General features: G+C 41.6%; 1 protein-coding gene across 1 annotated transcript in view; it reads right to left on the bottom strand.

Annotated features, from left to right (window-relative positions):
- The window catches only part of shisa9a (shisa family member 9a), a 61826-nt gene extending 37791 nt beyond the window's left edge, over nt 1–24035 (bottom strand). The window contains exons 1-2 of the mRNA XM_082543248.1: nt 23172–24035; nt 21851–21957 (exon numbers count right to left, since the gene is read on the bottom strand). Coding sequence (XP_082399374.1) covers nt 21851–21957; nt 23172–23686 — 622 coding nt within the window. The 5' untranslated portion in view covers nt 23687–24035. The remainder of the gene's footprint in view (nt 1–21850; nt 21958–23171) is intronic.
- Nucleotides 24036–26063: the final 2028 nt, after the last annotated feature.

The raw sequence follows: 26063 nt of genomic DNA, 5'->3' as shown, positions 1-26063 counted from the left end.
AGGAAGCTTGGAGTGGTCCTGAGGGATCTCCCTGCTCCGAGGGAGGATATTAGCCCACAAGTGAGTCCCACATTTCACCGCAGGACCCGTCTCCTCATCCACAAAGATGCCACGGTGACATTCTGCTATTGGCAACACAAACTAAAAGCAGAGCTTATCGATGGCCTGCGCCGAAGAAGTCAAACCAAGCACGACATCCACACTTCCTCAGAGAGCCAAGCGAAAACGGAGAGGCGAGAGAAAAAGTAGGTTACTGAAGGAAGACCGGCTGCCTCGCTCCATTTGTAAGCAAGGGAAGACAAGCATTGGCAGGGTGCAAAGTGTACTCTGTGTGTGTGTGTGCGTCATTGTGTTTTGTCAGCGTATAAATGTGCCTGTGTGTCACTGTGTCTTTGTGTAAGAACTGTACAAAGAAAAGCAGAAATAGCAGCGTATATTGATGGGTGCAGCTAGACGTAGTGTAAGCGTGCACATGCTATTGCACATCTGCTCCAGCGAATGAGCGCTCTTTTGTCACACGGGTGTTTGCACTCGCGAGTGTCCATTTATGCAACAGTTTAAAGCGGATTTTTCCGCGTGAATGCCTTCGCGCTTCCATGTGCCTTTATTTCATGCACAAGGATCCGCTGAATGCCATGTGATGCCATTCATGCAAGGGTATGTGCAAGGCAATGATCCTGCAGAGTGGCAGTGTAACTGTCGGCTCTTCTCCACCGCTCTGTGCCTTGGCAACAGGGAGCGTGAGGGAACCGGTGCGAGCAGACAAAGACACTTCCATCTGCCTGACGAATGCTGCAGAGCAGGAAGGCAGGCAGGCAAGAGATGGATTCTGTGTAACAGCATGGGGGTTATAATTGGGTCATAAGGAAATCCCCATATGGGTGACCCACCCCTCCTCAAATGCAGCCCCCTATCCTGCTAGGCAATGCCTGAACTGCCAGAGGGCCTTCAAAACTAGCCCTGAGGCATGTAAGGGACAATCACTTTCATGGGGAGATTGCACATTCCAACAAGTAACACACACGTACAGCTAGATTTATATTTCCATGAAGCACAGGCAGGCACAAGTAGCTTTCTTGCTGCTGGTTTATTTGAAGGCGTCTCTAAAAATCCACAAAAACTAAAGGCACAGCATTGACAAAATGTAGACTATGCTAACATGAAACAGCATGCACAGCAAGCAAAAAACAACATTCTATGGTAGTAAATTCATTGTTGGCTGCAAGCTACAAAATAATATTATAGAATAGTCTTTGAGTTTGCAGAGGTTTTCATTAACAATTCAAATCTACTTAAAGTCTTTTGCAATCAGCTTAAATGTCTCAACTAATAGCACATTAAAAGCACGTAAGACGCCTGTGCATAGGGTGGCAGTTGTTGCTTAGCAGTCTTAATCAAATAAAATGCAGTCCAGCAAGCTTTGCAAGTAAATTCTGACTTCCAATATAAATAATGCATGAATAACAAATACAGCTTAAAGTGGTAATAGGCAAGTTTTTTGCTTTATCTCATCATTAGGAAGCACTATAACTATAACTGTAGAATAAGGGCGCCATCTATGTTGAGATCGGGACCTTTTTGCCTCACACTCTGCTTGGTGCTGGGTCCACTTTCCAGTGAAACAAATGGTCAGGACTGAGATACCAAACCCTCACTGGACAGTGTTTTTATTTCTCTCGGTGGCTATTTGGATCTCCTGCAGGTGTGATATATCACGGAGGATAAGCTCATAACAGGTGTAACACTAAAATCAACAAATATAACCAGCTAGAGGAGGCAGAAAGCCTCTTCCACTGATGCAGAGAAGGTTCACAAAATGATATTTAGTTGCCATTATTTCTTTCAGATCAATAAGTAACAAACACTGTCTACTTACAGCTGAGTCACGGTAAAGTAAAGTCGCACTAAAGGTTTTCTGGTAAGAGACAACCGGTCCTCAAACCACTACCATCTTACTTGGATTGACTGCAATAACTCTTAAAGAGAATTGAAAATTGATATACACTCAGACTTCCAACACCCTGCAATCAATCTGAGTTCGTATTCGCTGATGAGTGCAACTGCAACGCTTCTTTTTGCAATTCAGAACTCAACTGGTTGTATTCTGATTGTATTCGTATGTAAAAGGATGCTTGTATAACACCTATTGCAGGTAAAGTGCCGTCCTGCAGCAACTAAATCACCATTTGTGGAGGAATTTCTGAATTTTCTGGCTTTTTCTGGCTGAATTGTAAGTATTACATGTGAATGTAGATGACAATAGGTTTGTAGCAGTCGGCAACAGGTTTGTGATTTTTGCCCGTTTGTCACAGTTAATCGTCATGTTATCATAAACAGATTCCACATAATTGCCAAACTGACCTGCAAACTGAAACTCCAATTCTTTGCTATTTTATTGCTGTCTTGATGCATCAAAGTCACTTTAAAGGCTGCAACTAACAGCAAGTGGTCACATACCTGGTCCCTGTCTTTGAAACACACATTTCAAATCAACAAGAATGCAAGCTTGTTATGCATAGTCGCAGTAATTTGTCTCCAAACTGACTTCCAGTAGTTACATCATGTTGCTGGACATTTAAGTTCTCGATCAGTTATTTGCTGTAAGAATTCAGTCTAGTGAACGTTGGAAATGGCAAAGTGCAACAGGCTTGTTGATTCTTCCATCTTTGAAATAGTTTGACTTTTTAAGTGCAACTGATTTGTTGATATACTGACATAAGAATGGTGTGAACAAGAATACTGCAGCTTGTGGTTCAGAGGATCAAATGAGAACAGCAATATGAATCCTGCAAAGCAACAGAAAACTTCAACCAGACACTCACCATTCACTCGCATGCAGATTTAAAGTACCTCTATCCTGTATATGTCTGGCTGGCATAATCTTTCACTTTGTCTCTCACTTCTGTTATTTCCTATGCATTCAGACACACTACAGCACGCGCACACACACACACACACACACACATTCTCGTCTCCACCCACAGCCTCGTTCTCATGTCTTTCCAAATGAACTAAATCTAAACTGGTTAATTATGAGATTCATCGCTGTTAGCACCTGTTAGGTAATTAATGCCAATCACTGCCTTCTGGGGAGGAAAATTATCCTCCATAAAAACATGGTTTAGCTAGCTTCACTCTGTCTTTCTCTCTCTCCCCCCTCTCTCTGGCTTCCATCTTCCTTTCTCTCTCCCCTGCTTATTACCTCCATCAACTTGTGTGCCCTGTGCCTGCTGTTACTAAATGATCCCAGAAAAATAAATAAGCGCCGCTATAAACAAATGTTGCCGCAGTGGCCACGCTCGTGGATAAAGCAGTCGAGGAATTCCATCAAACACAGATGGGTAGACAGTGTGGGAGTGTGGACGTGGTGATGGAGAAACCTGAGATGTTCATTGGCAAATGCAATCAGAAAAGATAAATAATTCATGACAGAGCTGATGCTGAGATGGTAATGGTGGTAGCCAGACTAGTGGTTGGAAAAGCAGGCCAGTAGTCTCCGGACTGTATATTGATATTCAAACCAATAGTATTCTATAAAACTTTAAAACATGCTGCAAATTTAATCATAAGGCAACCACTTGGTATGAAAACCTCCACTCTTGGGTTGCTCCGACTGTACAGCCAGAGCCAATGTCTTTGAGCTTCTTTTTAGAACTATTGCATATGTGGCAGGCTGCAGATGTGTACTGCGCAGCATGTTTTTTAAGATAATTACGACTGTCATTGCAAACAGCTATTAATTTGAGTCCAGTTTTATTTATATAGCAGCAAGTCATAATGTACACGGGCAGCTCTGATAGGCCGTCCCCTGCATTTTGCTTTGTTTCTTTTTCTTATTTTTGTGGACTGCCTCACAACCTCTTTGTTTGTAAGGTTTATAACAACACTAAAATGTATACAGTGAAAGAAAAATTGTAAATTATAGCTGCAGCCAACTAGCTAATTGAGCTAATATTAGCTGAGCTGTTTGCCTGCTCTGGCTGATTTGCTTATAAATGACAGTCATAATTGATCTTTAATGGAATTTGTGGTACAAGACTGCAGTTTAAGCTAACAGGTGCCACGGCATGGTTCTTAGAGCTTATCACATACATGTAATGACAAAGATGATATTTTTATTTTTATGTTACAAAAGATGAAGCTAGGATGAGTTATGGTTAGCTAGTTATGGTTACATATGGCTGGGTTTAATTTCCCCAATCTTATGAAATAAACATAAAAACAATTTGACGGTTTTCCATTTGGTTATTTTTGATTACATTTTGAAGAGCTTTTTTAGACTAAAGTTATGTGGATGAAAGATTGAAGTGCTAAGTTATTAGCTAAACCCATCATGCTAGGTTAGCAAGCTACAGTAAAAAACTGTAGGGGCAAACATATATGCTAATTGGTGCAAATAATGGACTGATAATATACTAAAATCTACTGATATTGACACCCTTTTGGAAACAGCCAAGAGTGCCACCTAGAGAAACTGTACTCTTTAAGACTATGACATTGGCTTCATTTTTCAGCTCCGAAGATTGCTCCTTAGCCTAACCGAGACTGGCTTCCAAACAGTGGGGACAGAATTATATATAATGAGGTTGTAGCATTTTTATTACTTTTGCATGTTTTCTTTTGCTTGTCAGTAGAGACAGATGATTCAGTCTTAAGTAATTAGCTCACAAGCTATGGCTTTATTTATTTATTTTATTTATTCGAGCACATACAACAAGCTCATTGCTCTGTTTCAGCAAGTCCTCCAACTAAACAATCATATTGTTTGTTGGGCCATTGGGACTACAGTTTAGAGCACCAAACCTAATTAGTTAGGGAGAGGAAAAACATCGTGTTTTGGATTAAATTGAGATATTTTTATGACATTACACCCATATTACAGACTCAATTTTCTTACTGGGGGACAGTTTAAACCTAAATCTAAAGCTGAGAACCACAAGATCACGTTTTATATGCACTTGTTCTCACAGTTGCTTAGTTTGTTGATGTTAAAAACTAGCTAAAGGTCATAATAATTCTTGTAGAAATGGCCAAAGAGATAAATAAATAAATGTAAAAAGCAATGTAATTTAGCAAAGTACCAGGAAATAGATACTCTGGGTCAAGGGAGGCCCTCATACATAAATCTAATTTGTTGTGAGGGCACTGTTGCATGGAATGACTTATACATCATTTATGGCTTTCTTCTTGATCTTATAGCATGGTAGGGCCCTGTGAAACAATCTACACAATCAGAGAGGGGGAGAGGATGAGAAAGGAAGAAGTATGATATGAGGAAAGAGGAAGTAGCTGGTGGCGGGAATGTATTGAGGGAGCAGATTAAAATCGATACAAACATACAGCTGGAGTCCGTGACTCAGGTACAGCTAGATGAAATTCAATACGATGCTGAAACAACATGACGCACAGACAGGCAGAAGAGTGAAATGTCTAGGTCCACCCAAACTACAAAGAGCGTAAAGCCGCACTAACACACCCAGCATTCACGTGTGCCCTTTGACAACAAAAAGAGAAAATGGGAAAAATCAGAGACCTTCCGACAAGGATGTAAGTTGGACTTGAGGGACAAAATGACAACTTAAGACTGCATAAAGAGTCGAATTGGGTTTTATAAGAAGCTAAGAATGGCCTTTCTTTCAGTACTTTTTAGTGTTTCCATCTTGTGACGATTGGCTAATTTCTACATTTGTCTTCAGGTAACACCACTTTCCGTGATAACAACTTAATTTGACTTGCAATCGCAGATAATAAAGCTTGTTTTCTTGAATCAATAACAAATTATTCAGTTATCACATGAAAACAAAAGGTTGTTACTTTTTGTTTTTCTGTTTCTCCATCATCGTGTATCGTGCGTGAAATCTAAGTTATTAGTGGTGATTCACACATGAGGTTGAATCATTACTAATTCACTTTAACAGAGATGCCAGTATGCATGTCTCCTCGCCAAGATTGCTTTTTCTTCTCACCTTAGTAACATTTCACTAATGCATGAAAACAAAGCTGTACCAACTTTTACTGTGAGAGTAGATTAATTGAACGATATTCTACTACTTTTATTAATTAAATCAAATGCCACTCTGTCACTGCTTCCGATACTTCCGTGATTTGCAAAGAAACCTCTGGGTGCTTTTATCCATTTTTCTTATTGCCTTATTTTTGTATTATTTTAACTACTGTCAGATAATAATAAAAGGTGCTTTTTAAATGTTGCATGTGTCCTTTCTGATCACAGAAAAAGTATTCATGTGTGGCACCGATGGCAATGATTTAAAGGTAGGAATTTTGGAAGGATTTGGGACAAACATTCTTGGTTAAACTTTCTTCTAGTCTTAACACATTTGCCTTAATTGCGCTTGCACAACTTTTCCGTACAATGGTAAATTATTACCAACATTTCAGGTGTAACCACTTTAAGTTTTCCTTCTAAATAATGCGGTTAGATAATCTAGGCTCGCGCCATATCCACAAATGTTATCACAGTATCTCCATTGAAAGTTAATGCAAGAATATTAGCTTTCTAAATTGAGTTTCTCTATATTTCTTACGTAAAGTCCTTTTGGTATGCAGGTTTCATAGTTAATATTTCGCATCTCTAGCCATGCAAAAGCTGCTGGGCAATTTTATGAATTCTTTTATTAATCTGGGATTTCGGTTGAAGTCAAGAATGGCTGCACTTGCAGTTTTTTTAATGCCTTTACCTTGAGATAAGTAAGCATGTTTTCTAATGAAATTGGGTTAATTTATTTAGACTTGTTTTCTTGAGGTAACAATCCCACAGGCTTATCGCATTGAATTCCCCTGCAACCAAGTTGCAACCACTGATGATGCAAGTAACAGGGGCTATTGCTGAATGATATTACATTAAAATGTATATTACTGGGTAATAAGATACAGAAACTGGGGGCAATAATGTAGAAATAAAGCTCAGGCACATGTGATACAATAGTATAGCAATATATTAATAACAAAATGATAACTTGCTAGCAGTAAAATCATATATCTGTGCATTAGTATGTTTAGAGACTGATTTGTGGTATTAACATGATGTTAAGTTGATATTGGTTGATGCTTTAACATGTTGTGACATTGTTACTATATGATAATGATGGAATTAATTCAATCCCTTGCGTTGTCAGGTTTGCAAAATGAAAAACTACCTGCTTCTATCCATCCAGCCGTTCGCTTCCGCTTATCCTTTTCAGGGACGCGGGGGGCACTGGAGCCTATCCCAGCGGTCACAGGGTGAGAGGTGGGGTACACCCTGGACAGGTCGCCAGTCTGTCACAGGGCTAACACACAGAGACAAACAACCATTCACACTCACATTCACACCTATGGGCAATTTAGATTAATTAATTAACCTATCCCCACTAACTGCATGTCTTTGGAATGTGGGAGGAAGCCGGAGTACCCGGGAAGAACCCACACAAACACGAACATGCAAACTCCACACAGAAAGACCCTGGCCTGATGGTGGAATTGAACTCACCATCAGAACTCACTGTGCGGCAACAGTGCTAACCACCATGCCACCGTGCTAAATAAGGTAAGGATTCGGCAGGAAGTTTGTTCTGTCCATCTGTTTGTAGCGTTTTAAGTGGGAGAAATGTTTTGTCACTTGCATGAGAGATGAAAAGTTAAGGAATCAGGTTTGCAAGATGGATGTTCAATGAAAGCGCTATGTTCAGATGGACAGAATCAACTTTTGGGGAACCAGCAATCAGGATTGCAACATGCAAAACTACCAATAAAGCAAATTTCATAAATGGGACCAACGGCCTCCCAAAAATTTCCGAAATGATATAAGTTTCTGTAACTGTCCCTCAGAGTTAAGAGTTTTTATTTGATACAAAATTGTTACATTTTAAGACCCTCCTTCCTGTCCCTGTATCACTAATAGGAAAGTCTTTGCTGTTTTCTCCTAATGTTATAGAGGCTGTAAAAGTCAAAGCTGGATTGACTTGATATTAGGGCTGCCACGATTAGTCGACTAGTCACGATTACGTCGACTATCAAAATTGTCGACGATTAATTTAATAGTTGACACATCATTTGAAGCTCTTTAAGATCCCGAAAGACACAAGAATAAGTAGTAGGATTTAAGAGTGTAATAACGGACTGAAACAGAAGATGGCAGCACTGCATGTACAAGGATGCCAGCTGCTGTTAAACCCTGAAGAAGAAGAAGCAGTGTCCGGTATCGTAACTGTGTCCAAATTTATGAACTGCATCCTCCTGTGCACTTATTTGTAGGCCGATTACATTACAGCAACACCACAAAGACTGTCCAAATTCGAAGACTCTGACAAATGCGGCCGATAAATGCGCCCTTTTCCCCCCAGATTTGAAGGGTGGGTCGCTTCGAGGCCCAACCTATCCCAGAATTCATAGCGCGGCCCTGCTTAGTTTCCAACAATGGCGGCAGCTAGTTAGTTTTAATGTTACTCTTATTATTCTTTCTGGGTCACAAAATAAACGTTTAACATATTTTCAGGCGAGAATGTAGCTGTGTAAACCTCAAATATCTGCTCAGTTTATGAAGACACCACATATTTTCAAAAGCGCTCCGACGTTTTCGGAGACGTCAAGTAGACAACTGATTATCAGAAGTGTGAGATGCTGGAGAATATACTCCGGTGTCCTGTTATATTTTAGATAGCAAGGAGCAGACGGCTGCGTTTATTAAACTCCACCGAAACAATCTGCAAATTTCATTAAAATTTTATAAACTATCATCTTGTCTTTATTTTTAGTAAGCATATACCTTAAACACTTAAAGCTGTAAGCTAATGATAGTTATATAAGAGCAAAAATAATCGGTGACTAGTCGACTATCAAAATAATCGTTTGTGGCAGCCCTATTTGATATGTATGCATGCAAAGAAAGATATTGTCCTTTTGCAAAATGCAAACTGTGACAACTCACAATTACAACTTGTATTTATTCAATAAAGGATAGTCCTGCTCTGTTTACCCTTTTTCTTTCCACACCTCTCAAAGTAGATTATTTCTCCTTATTTCAAAAGTATTTATAAAGTGGTATAGTTATTTTTCCAAGTAAACAAGATTTCCTTGGGTTGCTAACTTCACTCTTCTTTTCAAGGAGACCTTTTCAAAATTTGATGATCTCAAATAATTCACTCAAAGCTCTCAAAGTCATCCCCCCAGGCAAAAGGTGTACCCTGGTAACATTGTATGTAGTCAGCAATAGTGTAAATTTCCTTCATCAGAAGGTCATGTTATATTATGATAGCAGCAGCACAGAATAAGAAACTTTGTTTTTTACTTTTAGCCATCCTAATTTACTAAACCTTCCTGACTGTGACAATTATAACAGATGTCAGAATGTAACAGTAAAAAAGCACCAAATTAATCACATTAGAAATAATGTTTGCATTTTTATGTGATGGCTACTTTAGCACTTGGTGATTATAACTTCGAAAGCCCCTGAACAAAGTTCATTTTGTATAGTTTTAAAGAGTTCATATGCAGGAAAACACTGTATTTTCTAGTTTGCCAGTTTGCTGGGATAGGCTCCAGCTCCCCCGCGACCCTGAAAGGGTACGCAGAAGAGGATGGATGGATGGATAGTATGCCTATTTCAAAAGGTTGCTAAGTAACCAATGGATGCCCCCCCTCCACCCAACACTTCAGCTATTACTTCTGACAGAAAATTAACCCCTATGTGTTACCAATATGATTGTTATTATCACAGTTTTCTCACTGACCACCAGTGAGGGAGCCCTCAACATCTACCTGCAAGCTATAAAAGTCTGATAAACCCTTTGCAGTGACATCAATACTGTTTGTTCACACTTGACATGAAACCAAATGGCCAATGCGAAAGCAAATGGGGACTTCGACCAATTCAGGAGTAAATGAATGTCAAAACGCCGAAGCCACATTGCCACAACAGAGAAATGTTACCATTGTGTTCTTGGACGTGAAGTGCAGTAGGGAGCTTTGTCTGAATCCTATCTGCTCTGTGTCTTTCCACTTTCATACCAGGCAAGGCTTAAAAAGATCGATGGTCTCAGATATAGATTTCCTCACACGTCAGCTGTCAACTACAGTCTTGCTGTCTTTTTTTACCACATTCATTCTTTTCTCATCTTTGCTTCTGCTCTTGCATTCTTCTCCTCTCGTTTTTGTTCTCTTACTTTATTTGTCTCTTTCTGCTCAGTCTTTCGCACTTGTGCAGGCTCTGCATATCAGAAAAAGAGGAAAGAAAGCACTTTCAGATCCCCTCTGCTTCCATTTCTCAAGATTCCTTGGGAGGACTGATTCAATCGCTGCCTGTTGGTGAGGTTGACAGTGACATCTAAGGTGCGTCTCCCTCTAGATTCCTCTCCTTTATGCTTCTGTCACATCCCTCCACTCACTGCAGAACTTTGTGCAATTTCCATTTCTGTATAGTAAAAAAAGTACCTTTCTTGTGAAATTGGAGATAATTATCCTATGTGGAAAGACATGCAAACTTCTACGATTAGGTTGTCAGGCAGACACTCAAGGAAAGTATTGCATTTGCATGCAGTTCATTTCTACTCATGACAGAACTAAATATAAACTGAATACTTTATCACAGGAAGGCTGGAGTATATTAGACGTTACTGGGCTGCCACTTAAATCAGTGTGCTCACTGATTTTCCAATAAGATAAGGCATGTTGGGATTATAAAGCTCATTAAGTTGCTTTGTGTGCAGACACAGTGTCATGCCTGTGATCTGAATCTGACGAGAAGATGCTGAAATGGTCCATTTGCAAATATGTATGAGACAAATCACAGCGGTCAATGAAAATGAAGGAAAACAATCCAAATGCAAGTGTTAGATATACAGATCTACCAAACGACCAAAGACTGTTGTTGGAAAGAAGGAATCCAAACTATCAGCTTTGAAACTGATATTGCACATGATGATCATAGCATGTGTTCAGGTAGTTCAGGGGTGGGCAACTCCAGGCCTCGAGGGCCGGTGTCCTGCAGGTTTTAGATGTGTCCTTGATCCAACACAGCTGATTCAAATGGCTAAATCACCTCCTCAGCATTTCTTGAAGTTCTCCAGAGGCCTGACAATGAACTAATCATTTGATTCAGGTGTGTTGACCCAGGGTGGTATCTAAAACCTGCACTCGAGGCCTGGAGTTGACTACCCCTGAGCTAGTTCATCCAGTCAAGCCAGACCACATCAGCTGACATCTCTACACATTCAAGTCACTAATCTCATACAAGGCTACATCATTACAGCTGTTCATCCAGTCCATCGTTGCTGCTACATCTGCAAGCTGCTGTGCAACCCACCTCATCCCAGCTCCTCATCATCATACTGTTTTTAAGTCAATTCCCCTTCCACACCTAAACAATAATGAGTTATTTAGCTGTATTTAACTATACTGTGGTTGAAATAAGAGTGTTTTTTTAAGATGCATGCAGACCAACACAGGATAGGTACATCATACTGCAAGCATTTTCTTGGGAAGCTTGAATATCCAATTTTATAGCACTCTAAAATATTATTTTAATGCCGAAGTGCTGCAATCCAGCATAACAGTTAATGCTTTTTCCTCTTCGAGGATAAACTTTTAGTTGATTGAAAGCCTTAGTAGTAGTATAATGCATTCAATCAGTGTGCTCTCCTTGACTCTTTTCTGTGACACTGAGGTAATTCTGACTGTGTTTCTCCAACAGCGCCAGTCTGGGCAAAATAAATAAAGACAACATCTGACCTTTTTCTGAAAGAAAAAGCTTCTAAAAACAGTTTCATCTCCAGGTTTAAGTCCTTCAAGGAAGGAGAGCTGTTGTTCAGCTGTGGACTCCAATATTTCACAAGACAAAAAAACACTGATGTGGTGTAACAATCGGAACATATTTATCAGGGGTTGCCAACGCTGATGGATATACCGTAAAGTGGTTCAGACATCGACAAACCTCTGCCGCTCTCTGGTAGAATTTTTTGTAGAAAATACACACAGAAGCAACACCAGGAGTAGAAAAGAAACTTGTTTCTACAACCAGCTACTGCCATAAGAGACAAGTAATGCCAAAAGAAAAGGCAACAGTGGCCAGAAGCCGAGCGAGGCTGAGAGCAGGGCGATTGCGGCGATCAGAAGGGTAGAAAACAAAACTCCTTCTCTGTTTTTGTGAGGCGTTCCAGGCTGGTAATTTGCAAGCAGGCAGACAGGCACAGGATCTGTCGGACTGAGAGCCCAGCATCGTGACGCATTTTGCCCAGCCACATGTCCCCTATCCATGGGCCAGTGCCCAGCAGGATGGGTGGGGGGTGGTGGGGGCTGTAAGCTTGTCCATGAGTTTGTGTGTGTTACTGTTTCTTGTGTGTCCATATGTGTGTATGAGGATGGGAGGGTTTACAGCGTGAAGTTTGCCAATGTGGCCTAACCTCCTTGGGCTAGGTTGGTGAGCGAGCCAGACCATACTGATGCCTGCGGGCGAAAGAGAGAGACAGAGGTAGAGCTAGCTTCCCTGAGACCGCAACCCTGAGTTTGAATGGTGTTTTTGGATGGTGGGGGCCACAAATGTGCTATCAGCAAGAGCCTTCCCTGCCTGTGACGCTGGTGGCATCAGTCAGCCAGCCAAGCAAATGTGCTGCCTGCCCCTGGGCCATGTGAAAACTCAGGCATGTGAAACTGAGGCCTGGAACAGAATTATTGTGTGTGTGTGTGGAGGCTCTACGTGTGTGGGCGCCTTTTGGTTTCCATATGCATGTGTGTATATAAGAAAGAAAAAAGAGCCTCCGGTACTTTGGGGACATGTAAAGTGATCTGCTGCTTTGGCCGGTTCATGGAAACAGACTGTTCTCTTTCAAAGCCAAGACTTTCATGGTACGTACACAGAAAGAAGTGAATGGCCAGTTCCTACAATACTGTAAATATTCTCTGACATACTTCAGTGGTACCAACCTTTTTTTTTAATTTGTATTTTTTCAGATGAACCACACTAAACTTCCTTTTAAGAGTACTCTGACTGCACTAATTATAATCATAACCAAGCCATAATCAAGATTTTAAATTCAGTGATCTTTTAATTACTTCAAGTTTAACATGTCCTTTTGCCTAACTGAATAACTCTGCATAAGTTAGCGATCAGAAGGTTCTACAAATCTGTCGATAAATGTAAAATCCATTCCTGAATCACAGTTTGGCCAAGATTTATAAAATACAACCCAAAATAAGCGAATGAGCCAATAAACTCAGTGTTTACAAACTGAAACCCATATTCCCAAGGACCTCAACAGGACTGCACATCTATGGTGGTGGATTTCAGATGGAATGCAGGTTCTTCTTAACTTCTGCATTGTTTTCATTTTTCCAGCCCTGAAGCTACATCTATGTTTTATGTCTGTGGTCAGAACAGGAGTCTGCAATGTTGGTGAGAGTTTAGGTAGATCTAAAACTATCAACAGCGCTCAAAGTGGTCCAGAGGTGCAGAATGAAGACTCGTGTTTTCTGTTTTAGGCCATGTCCACACTAATACATTTTCGTTTAAAAAAAAATCTTTTTCTCTCAGTTTTGGCCTTACGTCCACACCCAGATGACGTTTTTGGTCAAGGAAAACGTAGCTTTTTGGAAAATGCTCTCCAAAGCGGATACATTTGAAAACGGCGTTTTTGCGCCGCAGTGTGGACAGCGTAACCGCAGGCTTTTGGAAACAGTGACGCATTTTTTTAACAGCCCTATTAAAGATTAATATCAGCTTGTACACGCTCCACATACAGGGGCATCATTTCCAGGGGGGTTAGGGGGGCTATGACCCCCCCAATAATCAGACCCAGCCAATATAACCCCCTCAATAAAATTATGAATTATCTTGCATAAACAGGCTGTTGATTTTCTTTACTTGTTTCAGGTATTACCAGCAAAATAGTTGCATGTTTAATCATTATTTAGACTGAGATCTTGGACACCCCCCCCCAATGGTCAGCACAAAGTCACACCCATGTCCACATAGCTTTTCTTTAAAGTCTTTAATTCTCACTCGCTTTTGCAACTTTGTACTTTTCTGTTACTCGCAGCAACAACTCCACCTCATTGTCAGTCCATTTAAAAAACTCGCTGCTTTTTCTCGACATTTTGCCCCGTTTCAAAGAGCCGGAAAGTAAATAATCGGCAGACAGAAATGACGCAGGTTGAATAGTCTTACGTTTCAGGCATGCGCAATACAGGAACTTAAGCGTTTTCAGTCGTTTCAGTGTGGATGAACAACTGTTCGGAAATGACTGAAAACGATAGTGTGGACACGGAGCGTTTTTAGACAAGAACGCTGTTTTCAAATTTATCCGGGCTAGTGTGTTTGTCGCACTAGCCCGGATTTGTCTGAAATGTGTTTGTCGCATTTTTCTAAAACCACAACATGAAATAAAGAAAACGAGCATGACTCGCTGCCGAGCCGTGAAAACACACGAACTTAAGTAAAGCTGCAGTACTTATACTTTAGTAAAGAATGTCTATACTTTTGCCACCTCTGATCACACCTCGTATGAGCGAAATGACGTATGTTTCAATGGTGGCACGTCTAACGAGACAGCGTAGAGACAAAACAGGCATCAATCAATCCTGAGACTTTGAACAAGGAGATCTGAATTTAAATTTGTGTAAGGATGCTGATTTGAAAACACAGTTCTCTCTTATTTATTTGGATTATTTCTTGTGGGGTTTAGGTTAGGTTAGCTTTTTTCTTTTATTAAATATATTTTCTTTCATTGTTTTGGTTTTTTTGCAATAAAGAAGATTAGAGCTCTATTGTTTTTACTACAACAGTAGCAACAGTGGTAGAAACTGTAGACTAAGAAAAACGATGAAAATGGCAGCAGATTACAGAGGATTTTACTCAGCGTAACACAGGTAACATGTTGGAGGGGGGGAGCTAAACAGACTTGTAATTCCACCATGTGGTACAGCTTGCTTCACAGTAAATCTGACAGACCTTAAGCTTGTTATTTTTACAAAGAACAGAGCGATCTTCTCAGTAGCTTCACTGCTTGCAGTCGAGATACACGCACTGATTAAAGCATCCCTTCCAAGTTAAAAAAAAAAGCAGTTTGGAAACTGTTTACACCTATCCTATCCTGATGAATAATTAACTCAAATCAATCCAACTGAAAATAATCCTAATATTTGCAAAAGGTTTGTCTGATTCATTCGAAGAGTTGATTGGGAAGAGTCAGTGTAGCAGTTAATTAGAAACCAGCGAAAACCACCTGTTCAAACAGGCAGCCTGGAAGCCTGTCTGAATATCCCACGGCCGCCCGCGAGTGCTGTATCATCACAGACAGTCTTGTGTAAATGAGAGAGAAATAGATGGATGGACGCAATATCCCTCATCGCACTCGCTGCTGGGCCGAAGCTGACCACAGGTTATGACATACAGCGCCACATGCAAATACAGGACGTGTGACGAACACGCGAGTGAGCGCAGACATGAACATGCACGCACCCGCAAACCCACAGGCGCAGACATAATTACCTGTCAAATGCAAGATGTGACTTCCTGAGAGTAAATGAACTGATTAATATTCGCAAAGAGGGATGGGTTTTGGAGGGTGGTGGGTGTTAGGCTGATTAGACGTTAAGATATTCTCCATCCCTCGCTCCATTTTTAAATTTGCTTTTTATTATATCACACCACAATGAACAGGGATGGGTGGCATGAATTAAAACACTCTCACTGCCTATCAAAACGTTGCTTTTGCTTTCTTCTCTCTGCAGAACGAGCGCTCGCTCCAATTACCGTCTCCAAAAGAAGCTTGTGCTCGGTAAAGAGAAGTGTGATACAGCTTAGGGTTAACCGGCTACTTCTTTAGGATTTCATAAAAGAAGTTAAAAATACACTTTCTTCTCTGCATTGCATATCTTCTCAGTTTCTAAAACCTTTTCTGCCTTTATTCTCCTTCCAGCCCCAGTCTCCCTCCTCAGTCAGTGTTGACACCTTTTTGTCTGGCCTCCCTCTGAGTCAGTGTCTACTGTTTGGTCGATGCTTGCCGCCTTTGAGACACCCCACCACCCCCAAGTCCTAATAAGCAGAAGTCTAATGGTGTCCCAGGGCTGCTGAGGGGCCTCACATTAAGATAATTAGGCAGCGAGAGGGTGCAGGAATGAGGCCCTGGAGAGGAAGAGGAGGAGACACTTGTGCACTTTCTGAGAATCTGAGCTCTCTCTGCTTCTGGTTTGTTGGTCTCTGTAACCTTATTAAACCCCATAGCAAGGCTGCAAATGAGGTTTTCAAACCACCTAAATCACACTTAATGCAAGGTATCATGAAGAGGCTTGTCTTATGTGACAGCCAGCAAAAGAGGAGCTGTGCCAAAGATTGCAGACATTTGTGCCTTATCATTTCTCTATGAGTCATCCATAAACCCGAGTGGCAAACGGCACACATGAGTGATGAATCCAAATGGGCCTGAAGATGCAGCTCTGCTGATTACCATGTGACACAGCATTAGGGTTTGACTAGCTAATTTGATTTCTTCAAACGTGTTGAAATTTATAGCGCTAAAGAGGACAAAAATAGCTAAATGCAAAAAATCACACAGGGCATGTTTGTCCTCACAGGTAGGTGACTCAGATGTAAACAGATGTTGCCAAGCTTTAATTTCCTGGGTAGAAACAACTGTCAGCACAGTGACAGCTGCTTACGCTAAAGAGACAGGATGATATCGGGAATCTCAGATCTATGTACTAAATATAAAACTAAAGCTAGGAGACAGTTAGCAGCTTGGCCCAGAGAGTAAAGAATCCACTACAACCAAAGCTTGTTAAACAATACTTTTATATATATAAAATATACTTAATTTTAGCAACACAAAAATGAAATAGCTTATTTGTGCACTATAATTTGTGGTTGACTGCAGAAGGATAGAGCACGCACATAGCTACCTAGCGATACCTAGCTAATTAGCAATAGCATATTTTGTAAAAATGTAGCTTGCTCCTTTTTTAAAAGTTGTTTGGTTTGTTTGTGTGTTTGTTTTTTGTTGCTTTTGAGATTTTTTTATGAATTTAATTAAGTTATAAATTCATAAAAGGTTAGTTTAATGTTCACAGAAAGAGTTATCCATCCATCCTTTTTCTGCTGCTCACACAGGTCTGGATCCCTCTCCCCAGCCAGCTGAGAGATATAATCTCTCTCCAGCGTGTTCTGGTTCTGTCCCAAGGCTTCCTCTGGGTGGGACATGCTCATAACAGCTCACCCAGGAGGTGCCCCTGACGGCCAGAACGTAGGTCGACCGCTCTTCACCTCAACAGACAGGTACAGCATCCTTATACTTAAACTCCTCCACTTTGGACCTTGTTCTTAGAGTGGCCATTCCACCCTTTTCTGACTGAGAACCATGGCCTCAGACTTGGAGGTGCTAATTCTCATTCCAAGCAACACACTTGGTCAAAAACTACCTCAGTGCGAGTTAGAAGTCCTCACTCGGTGAAGCTGACTAGACCACTTCATCCATGAAGGATTCACCAAATCTGACACCCTCCACAGCTCAGTTCCTACCATAAAAATAGAATCAGTGACAAAGTTCAGCCCCTGTGATGTCCAACACCTCCAACACATTGCAGACTCCTTTTTTGGAAACAGAAAAACAAGTCCATCTTCAAACTGAAATAAGTTAAAAAGCATATTGCCAAAAAAAAATAGGTAACTTCTTATTTAATTGTACGTATAAAAATATCCTCTAAACTTGCTTCTGCGAGTATGACAGAGCAAAGTCAAGTTAAAAATGGGACAATTTTTTACTCAGTGGTTTGGATCAAAGAGAACTAACTGCAGATGTAGTGGAAGCTTTCCTGTCACTCCAGCCGGCTATGAGCCTAAAAGACAAACTCGGGGATGGAACCTCGACTGCGCTTTTCCCGCCTGTTTGAACACAAGGACAGAAGCTGAGCTTCAAACGGAGCCCAAGCTGGAGTGACGCCTCACAGATAACTACCTACAGCTCTGTCATTTTCTCTTTCACAGCCTCTCTTTGCTTGTTTCTACGGCCCGCACGTAGGTTCACTAGCTGAGGCTCTGCTTTCGGATCTGGCACTCTGCAATCAAATGTGACATGCTGAAGGCTCGGATGACAGCTGCGAAGACAAGGTCACACAGTCACCTACTTTTAACGAAGGATACGTACGACTCCTCTTGACAGACTTGTGCAGCGCTTGAAAAACACATTTACGTGCTGCCTGCATACACACTGTACGCCTGCGCGCACCTTCATTCACTCACACACAAACTCGTACACACACTCACAGTCACAACGCGGAGCCGGAGCATTTTGCAGATGGGGGTCTTTTCTCGTGCCTGTGCAATCTCAGAAGCAATTACCTATTAAAATTTCATCCTTCATCCTTCCAGAATGTTTAGGAAAAGATTATAACTACTGGGAAGGTAATTAAGCCAGCAAATGGGGAGCTGCATTGTGAATACTGAGAGATATGTATGTTGTGTTTGTGTGTGAGTGTGTGCTTTATCTTAATAATACCAACAGTGATGCCCACCTAAAGCTCTTGAGTGTGTTATCCCAAATGACAAGAGAAAGAAGTCACAAGGATCGCTGCTGTTTTACGGTAAAACTTCACAACTAACGTCTTCATTAAGTGGAACAGCAAAGGTCGCAACTATGTCAAATGTAGACAACATGGCCAGTAGAAAGCTCTGTCATTCATCAGTGATCTTTGCCTTTGTACGTCTGGATGTTGCCACTGAGATCATTTGACTCGTCGCACGCTCAATCATCCAGGTAAGGAAATCTGTTCATGTAGACAGCAGGATTTCATGTTCAGTAGGAGGAAACACAACATAAAGATGAATAGGTCCCTTTTTATGGTTTTCTCCTCTTTCTTGTCCTTACTTTCCCCTCTTTTTTCCTCATCCCTCCCCTCTTTGTCTCTTTGATGCTACAAGAGGAGCCTTTTAAGGATTCAAACAAAGTCTCCATTTTTTTTTTTTTTTTTTTTTTTGCGGGGGGATGAAAAAAAAGTCAACAAACCTGCCCATCTGGGTAATTTATAGGTTGGTGGGTTCTGGTTCAAGAAGCAACCTCAATCTCCATTTTTAATATGCAGGATTGGGGGTGGACATAATAAACAGAAACCCCGGACTTGTGTGTTGCTGATTGATTCTGGGTGTTTCACACTTGTGTGGGATATTCCTCAAATAGACTGAACCTTATAAATGATACAGCAGTGGCGGTCATCAATGATTCCTTCACAGACAACTGGCATTCTGGCTGTCACACAGGAAAAAGGAATTTCTCTTCTGTTAAATAAACAAAGGAGACCTGCCAGACCAGGTTCAATCATGCCATTAATAGGGCAATCTGGCCATAAGCTATAATCAATAAGTGCTTTTGCACTAAAATAGATTTTCCAGCACAATCTTTCGCTATATTTGAGCAGACTCGCTTCATGTGCACAAAGTGCATGACAGTCCCTTTAACCCGAGTACTTATCTTTACATTGCAATTACCACTGTCTTCAGTCTTCCTCTTCTTCTTCTCCTTCTTCCCTCCATCTGTCCTTCACATTCACAGTGACACTTGTAATGATAAATCGCCTTGCCCTTTTTCAATCTATTTATCTTCTGTTAATCATTTAAATAAGAATAACACGTTGAGTAAATCCATACCTAATTCACCTCCATTCCTGCAACCCTAATAAATCGACTGCAATGCTTATGGAAGTTTGAGGGAGGGGTCCGTAAACCAATCAGGTGGTTGTCGTGTGTAGGGGGGGGGTCCTGGCAGATCGTGGAGGTTAATAACATTCCACATGATTACCCACAAGCCAGAGGATTAGAAGGTTAAGGGGAGCGGGTTCCACATTGCAAATAATAATCGCTATTTCACAGCCGTGTCCTCCTGGCCACTTAGGTGATAGGCCACCCAGCTATCTCTTCTCTCCCACAGTGTGGACAGGGAGAAAAAAAGGACTCCAGTGGACCCTGACACCTACTGAAAGTGTTATTCATCTCTTTTCATGGAAGCCCTTTTAGGACTCCCACCTCCCTCCCCCGAAAAACGACCCTTTTCTTTTTAAATAAAGAAATCAATGCAACCTTTTTTTTTTTTAATTCTTTCTCCACACATTTTTCTATGAGATGTGTTCTCATCACGATGTTGATGGCATCTGTGGGTGTAGCGCTTCACGCTGAGTGGGGTTATGTCACCCTGTCGTTGCAGGATTGCGCATTTATCTCATTCTCCCAAACAGATGCAGGCATTCGCACCCCCTGACCGCTGCCTTTGATGCGGACGTCCTGATTCATTAGCAGTCATTTGTAACTGTGACGTGTCACGCGTTTAAAGATGTAAAGAGAAAGGAGTGAATTAGGAATGTATGGATACTGCTGTCTCTGTGTTCAATAATAATCAAGCACCCTTTTATCTTAAACAACTCATAGTACCGCATCACCCCAATAGATCTCCTCTCTCTCAGTGTGCTGGTTTACTTAGAGTATTAGAAAGTAGAACGGGAGGCAGGCCTCTCTTATGTGGGACCAGCTTCCAGAACCCAAACTGGGAGTTGTGGAACCAGCTCCCAGCTTGGGTTCGGGAACTAGACACCCTCTCCACTTTTAAGATTGGACTTGAAACTACTGTCTTTTTTGATAAAGCTTCTAGTTACGGCTGACTCGATTGACTCTGCACCCTCTCTTAGTCCTGCTGCAACAGGTTTAGGCTGCTAGAGGAGGCTCTTTTTTTACTTTTGTAAAAACTTTAGAAATCAAGTGTAAATGTCAAATTTGATGGAATAAATTGTCTTTCTGGACTCACAAAAGTATGGAGATGCACGCAAATGCACAAAAAGGCAAGGCTTCTGGATGTGTGAGGATTTCAGCTTCCAGTCAGTTATAATGCTACAAGGTGCCATTCGCGTATAACTAGATAATAAGAATGAGGCAGAGGGAACTCTGTGTCACTCTGTGTCTCTGTGCTGAATACCAGACTAGATTTGTTACTTTGTTTTGGCATAAAAAGGTGACGCAATTTTTAAGTGAGCCCAAATGCTGTGTGCTGTCCCTGTATGTGTTATATGTCATCTACTGTACTCTCTGCCCTGCATGCATTTATGTACGAATGTGCGGGTTTTGTGCACATTCATCTCTTTGGTCTTCGATGTTCTAAAAGCAAATAAGCTTGATACTGTAGCAGCCCACGGGACACAGAAGAAATAGATGGCATTCATACGCTTTGTATTATACCCTCCCTACACACACACACACACACATATGTAAACAGACAACCACCACCACTACTTCCTCTTACACACACACTTCCACTTGCCTCTTTCTCTCATTATATCATGTGGGCATGAACCAAAATAAAACGGTGAATAACGGCTGAAAAGACAGGGAGGTATTCTCTTTCTAGGCTGTTATGAAATGGATGGATATCTGGCCAGTGTGAGATAAAACAAAAGCCAGTGCTGTCATTTGAAACAAAAACAAAAAAAACACAGAACAAGCCCTGCAGGGATGTGCGTTTTCTCTCAACGTTTATGGTCGTGTCTTTTTCTTTTTTCTTTTTTTTAAAAATGGATTTTCCGACTCTGCACCATCGGCCAGATACGAGGCTGCTTTCAAGGCTGCGACGACTCACTTGATCCCAAACTCTCACATCCTTCCATCACTCCGAATGACTTCGCAGAGGCTCTCTGACACCAACCGGCATCCACTCAATCTCGCTTTAAATAAGCAGCTTTTTAAAAAAAAAAAAAAAAAAAATGCATTTGCTGACACGCATACGCACTCCACCCACGCCTCCATATGCTGCTTTAACTTATACACACAGTTCACAACAACCAATAATGAGCTGTCCAGAACTGCCAGAAGAAAAAAAGAAAAAAAACTCACGGATGTTTGTGGCCCTGGCGACATAGTGCTGCGAATGCATCCCTAGGGCCTCTTCCCCGCGATACTGCTCACCTGGACACCCGCCCTGCAGCACATTGGCGACGACCCTGTCAGACAGAGAGATGGATGAGGCGTGCAGACATGAGGAACTGTGCATGACATGGCTAATTTAATTATTCAGTTCGACTGTACCGGTGCACACTGTCGTTTCAGCTGCACCTCACATTATGAGGTGCAGCTGACCAGAAAAATTAGTTTCCACGATGAGTGGAAAAGATTTCCTTTCAGTTGTTCCCTTTTATTTATTTATTTTTACTGTAATTATTGCACATTCACTCACACCTACTGAATTGCAACACTATGAAGGTGTAAAAACAAGCAAATGATCTCCAGTCAAGAGTGATACACAATGGAGTGCAATGCCACCTTACTCTACTGAAAGACACCCCTCCGCCCCTCACATGAGAGGAGAGCAGCTCATAATGTTACGCTGTGCCACAACAGATGGATAGACTGGAGTGGAAGGAATATGCGGTATCAGTTCCTGTTCATAAAGACTCTTAATAACAGAAGATGCGATACATTGCTCTTGTTGCCCGGAAACCACGTGTGTGAAGTGTAACATGCACAAGTTCATCTATGATGTTTTATGGCACGGATAGGTGTCAAATTAAAGGAAAATTTAGACTGAGTGTGATGCCAAGGCCACCACGTGAAGCCAAAATAGCTTCGATGTTCTTTTTGCATGTTGGCCTTGGCTTGCTCTTCGCTCTCCAAGTCTTTGCTCTAGACCAAAATGAGCTAACCTCTAATTTGTGGACAACATTGGTCTGGCTTCTTGACACTTAGTTAGACTTTTCTATGACTAGATCACAACCTAAGACACATCATTTTGATACTCAGTGACCCAAACCTGTAGAAGAGCACTCTTATCGGGAAGAAAGGGGTTTGTCATAAGACAAAGGTGGTCAACTTTGCAGTAAGTCTTTCCACTAAAGGGAGACAAGGAGACCCCCACCCTAATGAAGAGGTCAAGGGTTTGAGTTTTTTCTTTAATTTAATTTCATAAATTTATGTGTGTTGTGTGTGTGTGTGGTGGTGGTGGTGGTGGTGGTGGTGGGGTGCTCTGTTAAGACGACAAGCACACGTCCACACGTTGCGCGCTCCAGATCATTGCGCGCGTAGGCTACTACTGCAAGTCTCTTTGTAAACAAGCGCACCGAGAGAATCGGGCAGAGAGGGAGGGAGGGAGGAAGCGGGAGATAGACACACACAGATAGAAGAGAGAGAGAGAGAGAAACCAAGAAAGAAAGAGACCCACCTATACATATTCTCTCTCTGGGGTCGGTGCGCCTTTTCCAGCCCCAGCTTGGTGAAAATCCCCACAAGAGCCATAATCGCCACTACTCCACAAATGACGTAAACTATTAAGTTCGTCTTGTCTTTGGTGCTGTCGTGAGGCTTGTTCGTTTTCTTGTAGGGTGTCTGCCCGCTCTTCATCCACATCGGGGTGTCATAATTTGTACAGGTTTCCTGGTCGAGCCGCGACTCCTTGATGGAGCAGCAGAAGCGGAAGCCACAGGTACCGCAGCAGTACAAATACACGCCCGTTTTGCAGATGAACGGCGGGTCATACTGGCCCATCACGTCGTAGTAACCCCGACACCTTTCCTCCGTGTGCGGGGTCTGCTCGGACACGCTCTCCTCCGGCGTGGAGCCGTTCGAGGTGGCGATCATTACGAATCCCCCGAGCGCTCCTGGAATCCCGCCAGCCTTGCACACGAGAGCCATAAGTTTGAGCAACAAGAAGCAGGGGAGAAAGTGTTTCCCTCTCATTGTGCTCTCTCCTCCGTTCAACTTCGCGCGGAAACGAAAAGACCTGAAGAGAGGGGACAGGGCGCACGGTCATGATATGCCGAAAAGTCCAGAAATATCCGCGCTGATGAACATCTTTGCTCGCGTATCTTTATCCACAAACAAACGCGCGGAATAAAAAGCACAAACAAAACAAAAAACCCTATGTGGATTAAACTTGACTTAACTGAACTCCTCTCCAGCGAGTGCGCATTTAGACGCCTTTCCCAAAAGGTTTTTGTCTTTTTTATCAGGCTCAGATTTTGCGTTTTCGGGAGTGCATCACTTCACTCCTCTGTCTGTGCGCACTTACGCACGGGAGTAGGCAGAGACACAAGCCGCACCGAGGATGAGAGCGCAGTGAGCGAATAGAAGAGCCGAGGGTGGGAGAGCCTGGTGCACGCACACACACACGCACACACACACAAACGGAGAGGAGGAGGAAAACAGGGGGAGGGAGGGAGATTGCAAGGGCTGACTCCGAGGGAGAGAGAGAGAGAGCCTTTATTGTGAAATATTATGATAAAAGCGTCTATGCACATCACTATTACGCTCTGCGAGGAAAGTCGTGGGAGCCCCATTTTTTTTAATACTTCCAGTCGTAGGTTGCCATTGTTGGAGAAATCCTGAAATCACAAGTAGCTTAATGTGTTACAATAGGCAGCGGCTGGCAGAGCTTCTAAGAACAGGTGATACATTTTGAAACAACAAAAACAAAAAACCACACAACACCTATAGATCCCAGGGGACATCTATAGGAGACAGCAATCTGGCCCATCAAGACCATAACCAAGAGACACAACCCCGTAACGAGTGATATTCCACCACAGGCAAATGTCTCACTCTTGTGGTTTTTGCCAAAGGTGCTCGGAACAGAAAAATATAAAATGAAATTTTTTTAAAAAGAAAAATGTACGTATCTGTCTGCCTCGGAGCACAATCCTCACAATTTGTATCAATAAACCAGGCGAAACAAGAGAAATCTGAGAATTTGTTTCGGGAAAAGGGAAAATTCAATAATTTACCAAAAAATAGAGACACCCCCCCCCCCCCCCCCCCTCCAAAAAAAAAAAAACAACCAACCAAACAAACAAACAAAAAACAACACAAAACAAAAATAAAGTTATGAATGTTTTGGCTTGTAGGGATATTAATCCACCCGGACTCTTGTAGAGTGAGTTTCCCAGTCTTTTCTTTGTGGCGCTCAAAGCGCAACACAAAGTAATTTTCTTCTATCTATCTATCTATCTATCTATCTATCTATCTATCTATCTATCTATCTATCTATCCTTTATATATTATTTTAAACATATGTTCTCATTTAGATGTGTATGGACCCGACCGGACAGGGCAGGGCAGGAGGAGAACATGGCATCAGTGGATGCAAATGTAGTGTTTGCTTTGCTTGGATTCGTGGATCATGTGTGTGGGGCTGTGGGATCATTTTGGGAAGTTTTTTGTTTATGTCTATGTGCAGAAGATACTGCTGTTAGATGAAGGTTTGGGGGTTTAAGTTTGATTGGGGAAGGTGGCTGAATAATGAGTTAGATACTCCAATATATTTGAATGAATGAATGAATTAATGAATATGACTAATTAATGGATGAACGAATTATTAACTTTACCAATTACTGACACAGGAGATGGATAAAGCCGATACCCAGACATGAAAATAAAAAATATCCATCCATTACTTGTTTCCTACTAGATTATGTAAATTCTTCAAATGCAATTCTTTTTCATCTCAAACAGATGCTGTTTCAAGTGAAAACTGCCTTCATTAAAGGTTAGGTGCAATGAAAAATCATAAAAATCGAATATATTTCCACATGCAAGCCCCTCTGTCACCTCTGATGATTCATTCTCTGGTTAAAAAACCGATTTCTAAAGGACCTTCGATGTATTCAAACTGTCTGGCAAGCAAGAAAAAAAACCTTTGATTTGCCCTTATTCAGCTAGTGTTAAAGTATGCAGACAATCAGCGCGGTGAGGAGGACGGGTGGACGTGGCTCTCTCCGTGGTTCTGAAAGACTCTAACCTCTGTCCAAGGTTCTTCTTTCGTGTGGTTTCTTATTTTGCCATTCTCACACACAGCTAAAACACGTAATGGTGTGGACGATGCAGATGTTTGCTTTGTAAAGGTTTATCGGAAGAAGATGCGAATGTTTGATGACTTGATCGATTTTTCCCCCTTTTGTTTTCTGATTTATAAACGATGAGTTGTGGCTAAAACGATAGCATAATTCTCTTTCTTGTCGTTGAAACTAGTTAAACAGTAAGCATGAAGGTTGTATCTGGTTTAAAAGTTTGCGGGAAAACCTGTTAAACTGACTTTTTTTTCGCTTGTACTTGCCTTAAC

The sequence above is a fragment of the Aulonocara stuartgranti genome (genome assembly GCF_965226115.1).
Source record: "Aulonocara stuartgranti genome assembly, chromosome: 8".
Classification (NCBI taxonomy): domain Eukaryota; kingdom Metazoa; phylum Chordata; class Actinopteri; order Cichliformes; family Cichlidae; genus Aulonocara; species Aulonocara stuartgranti.
Note: the sequence above shows the minus strand (reverse complement) of the source record. Positions and strands in the feature narration are given on the sequence as shown.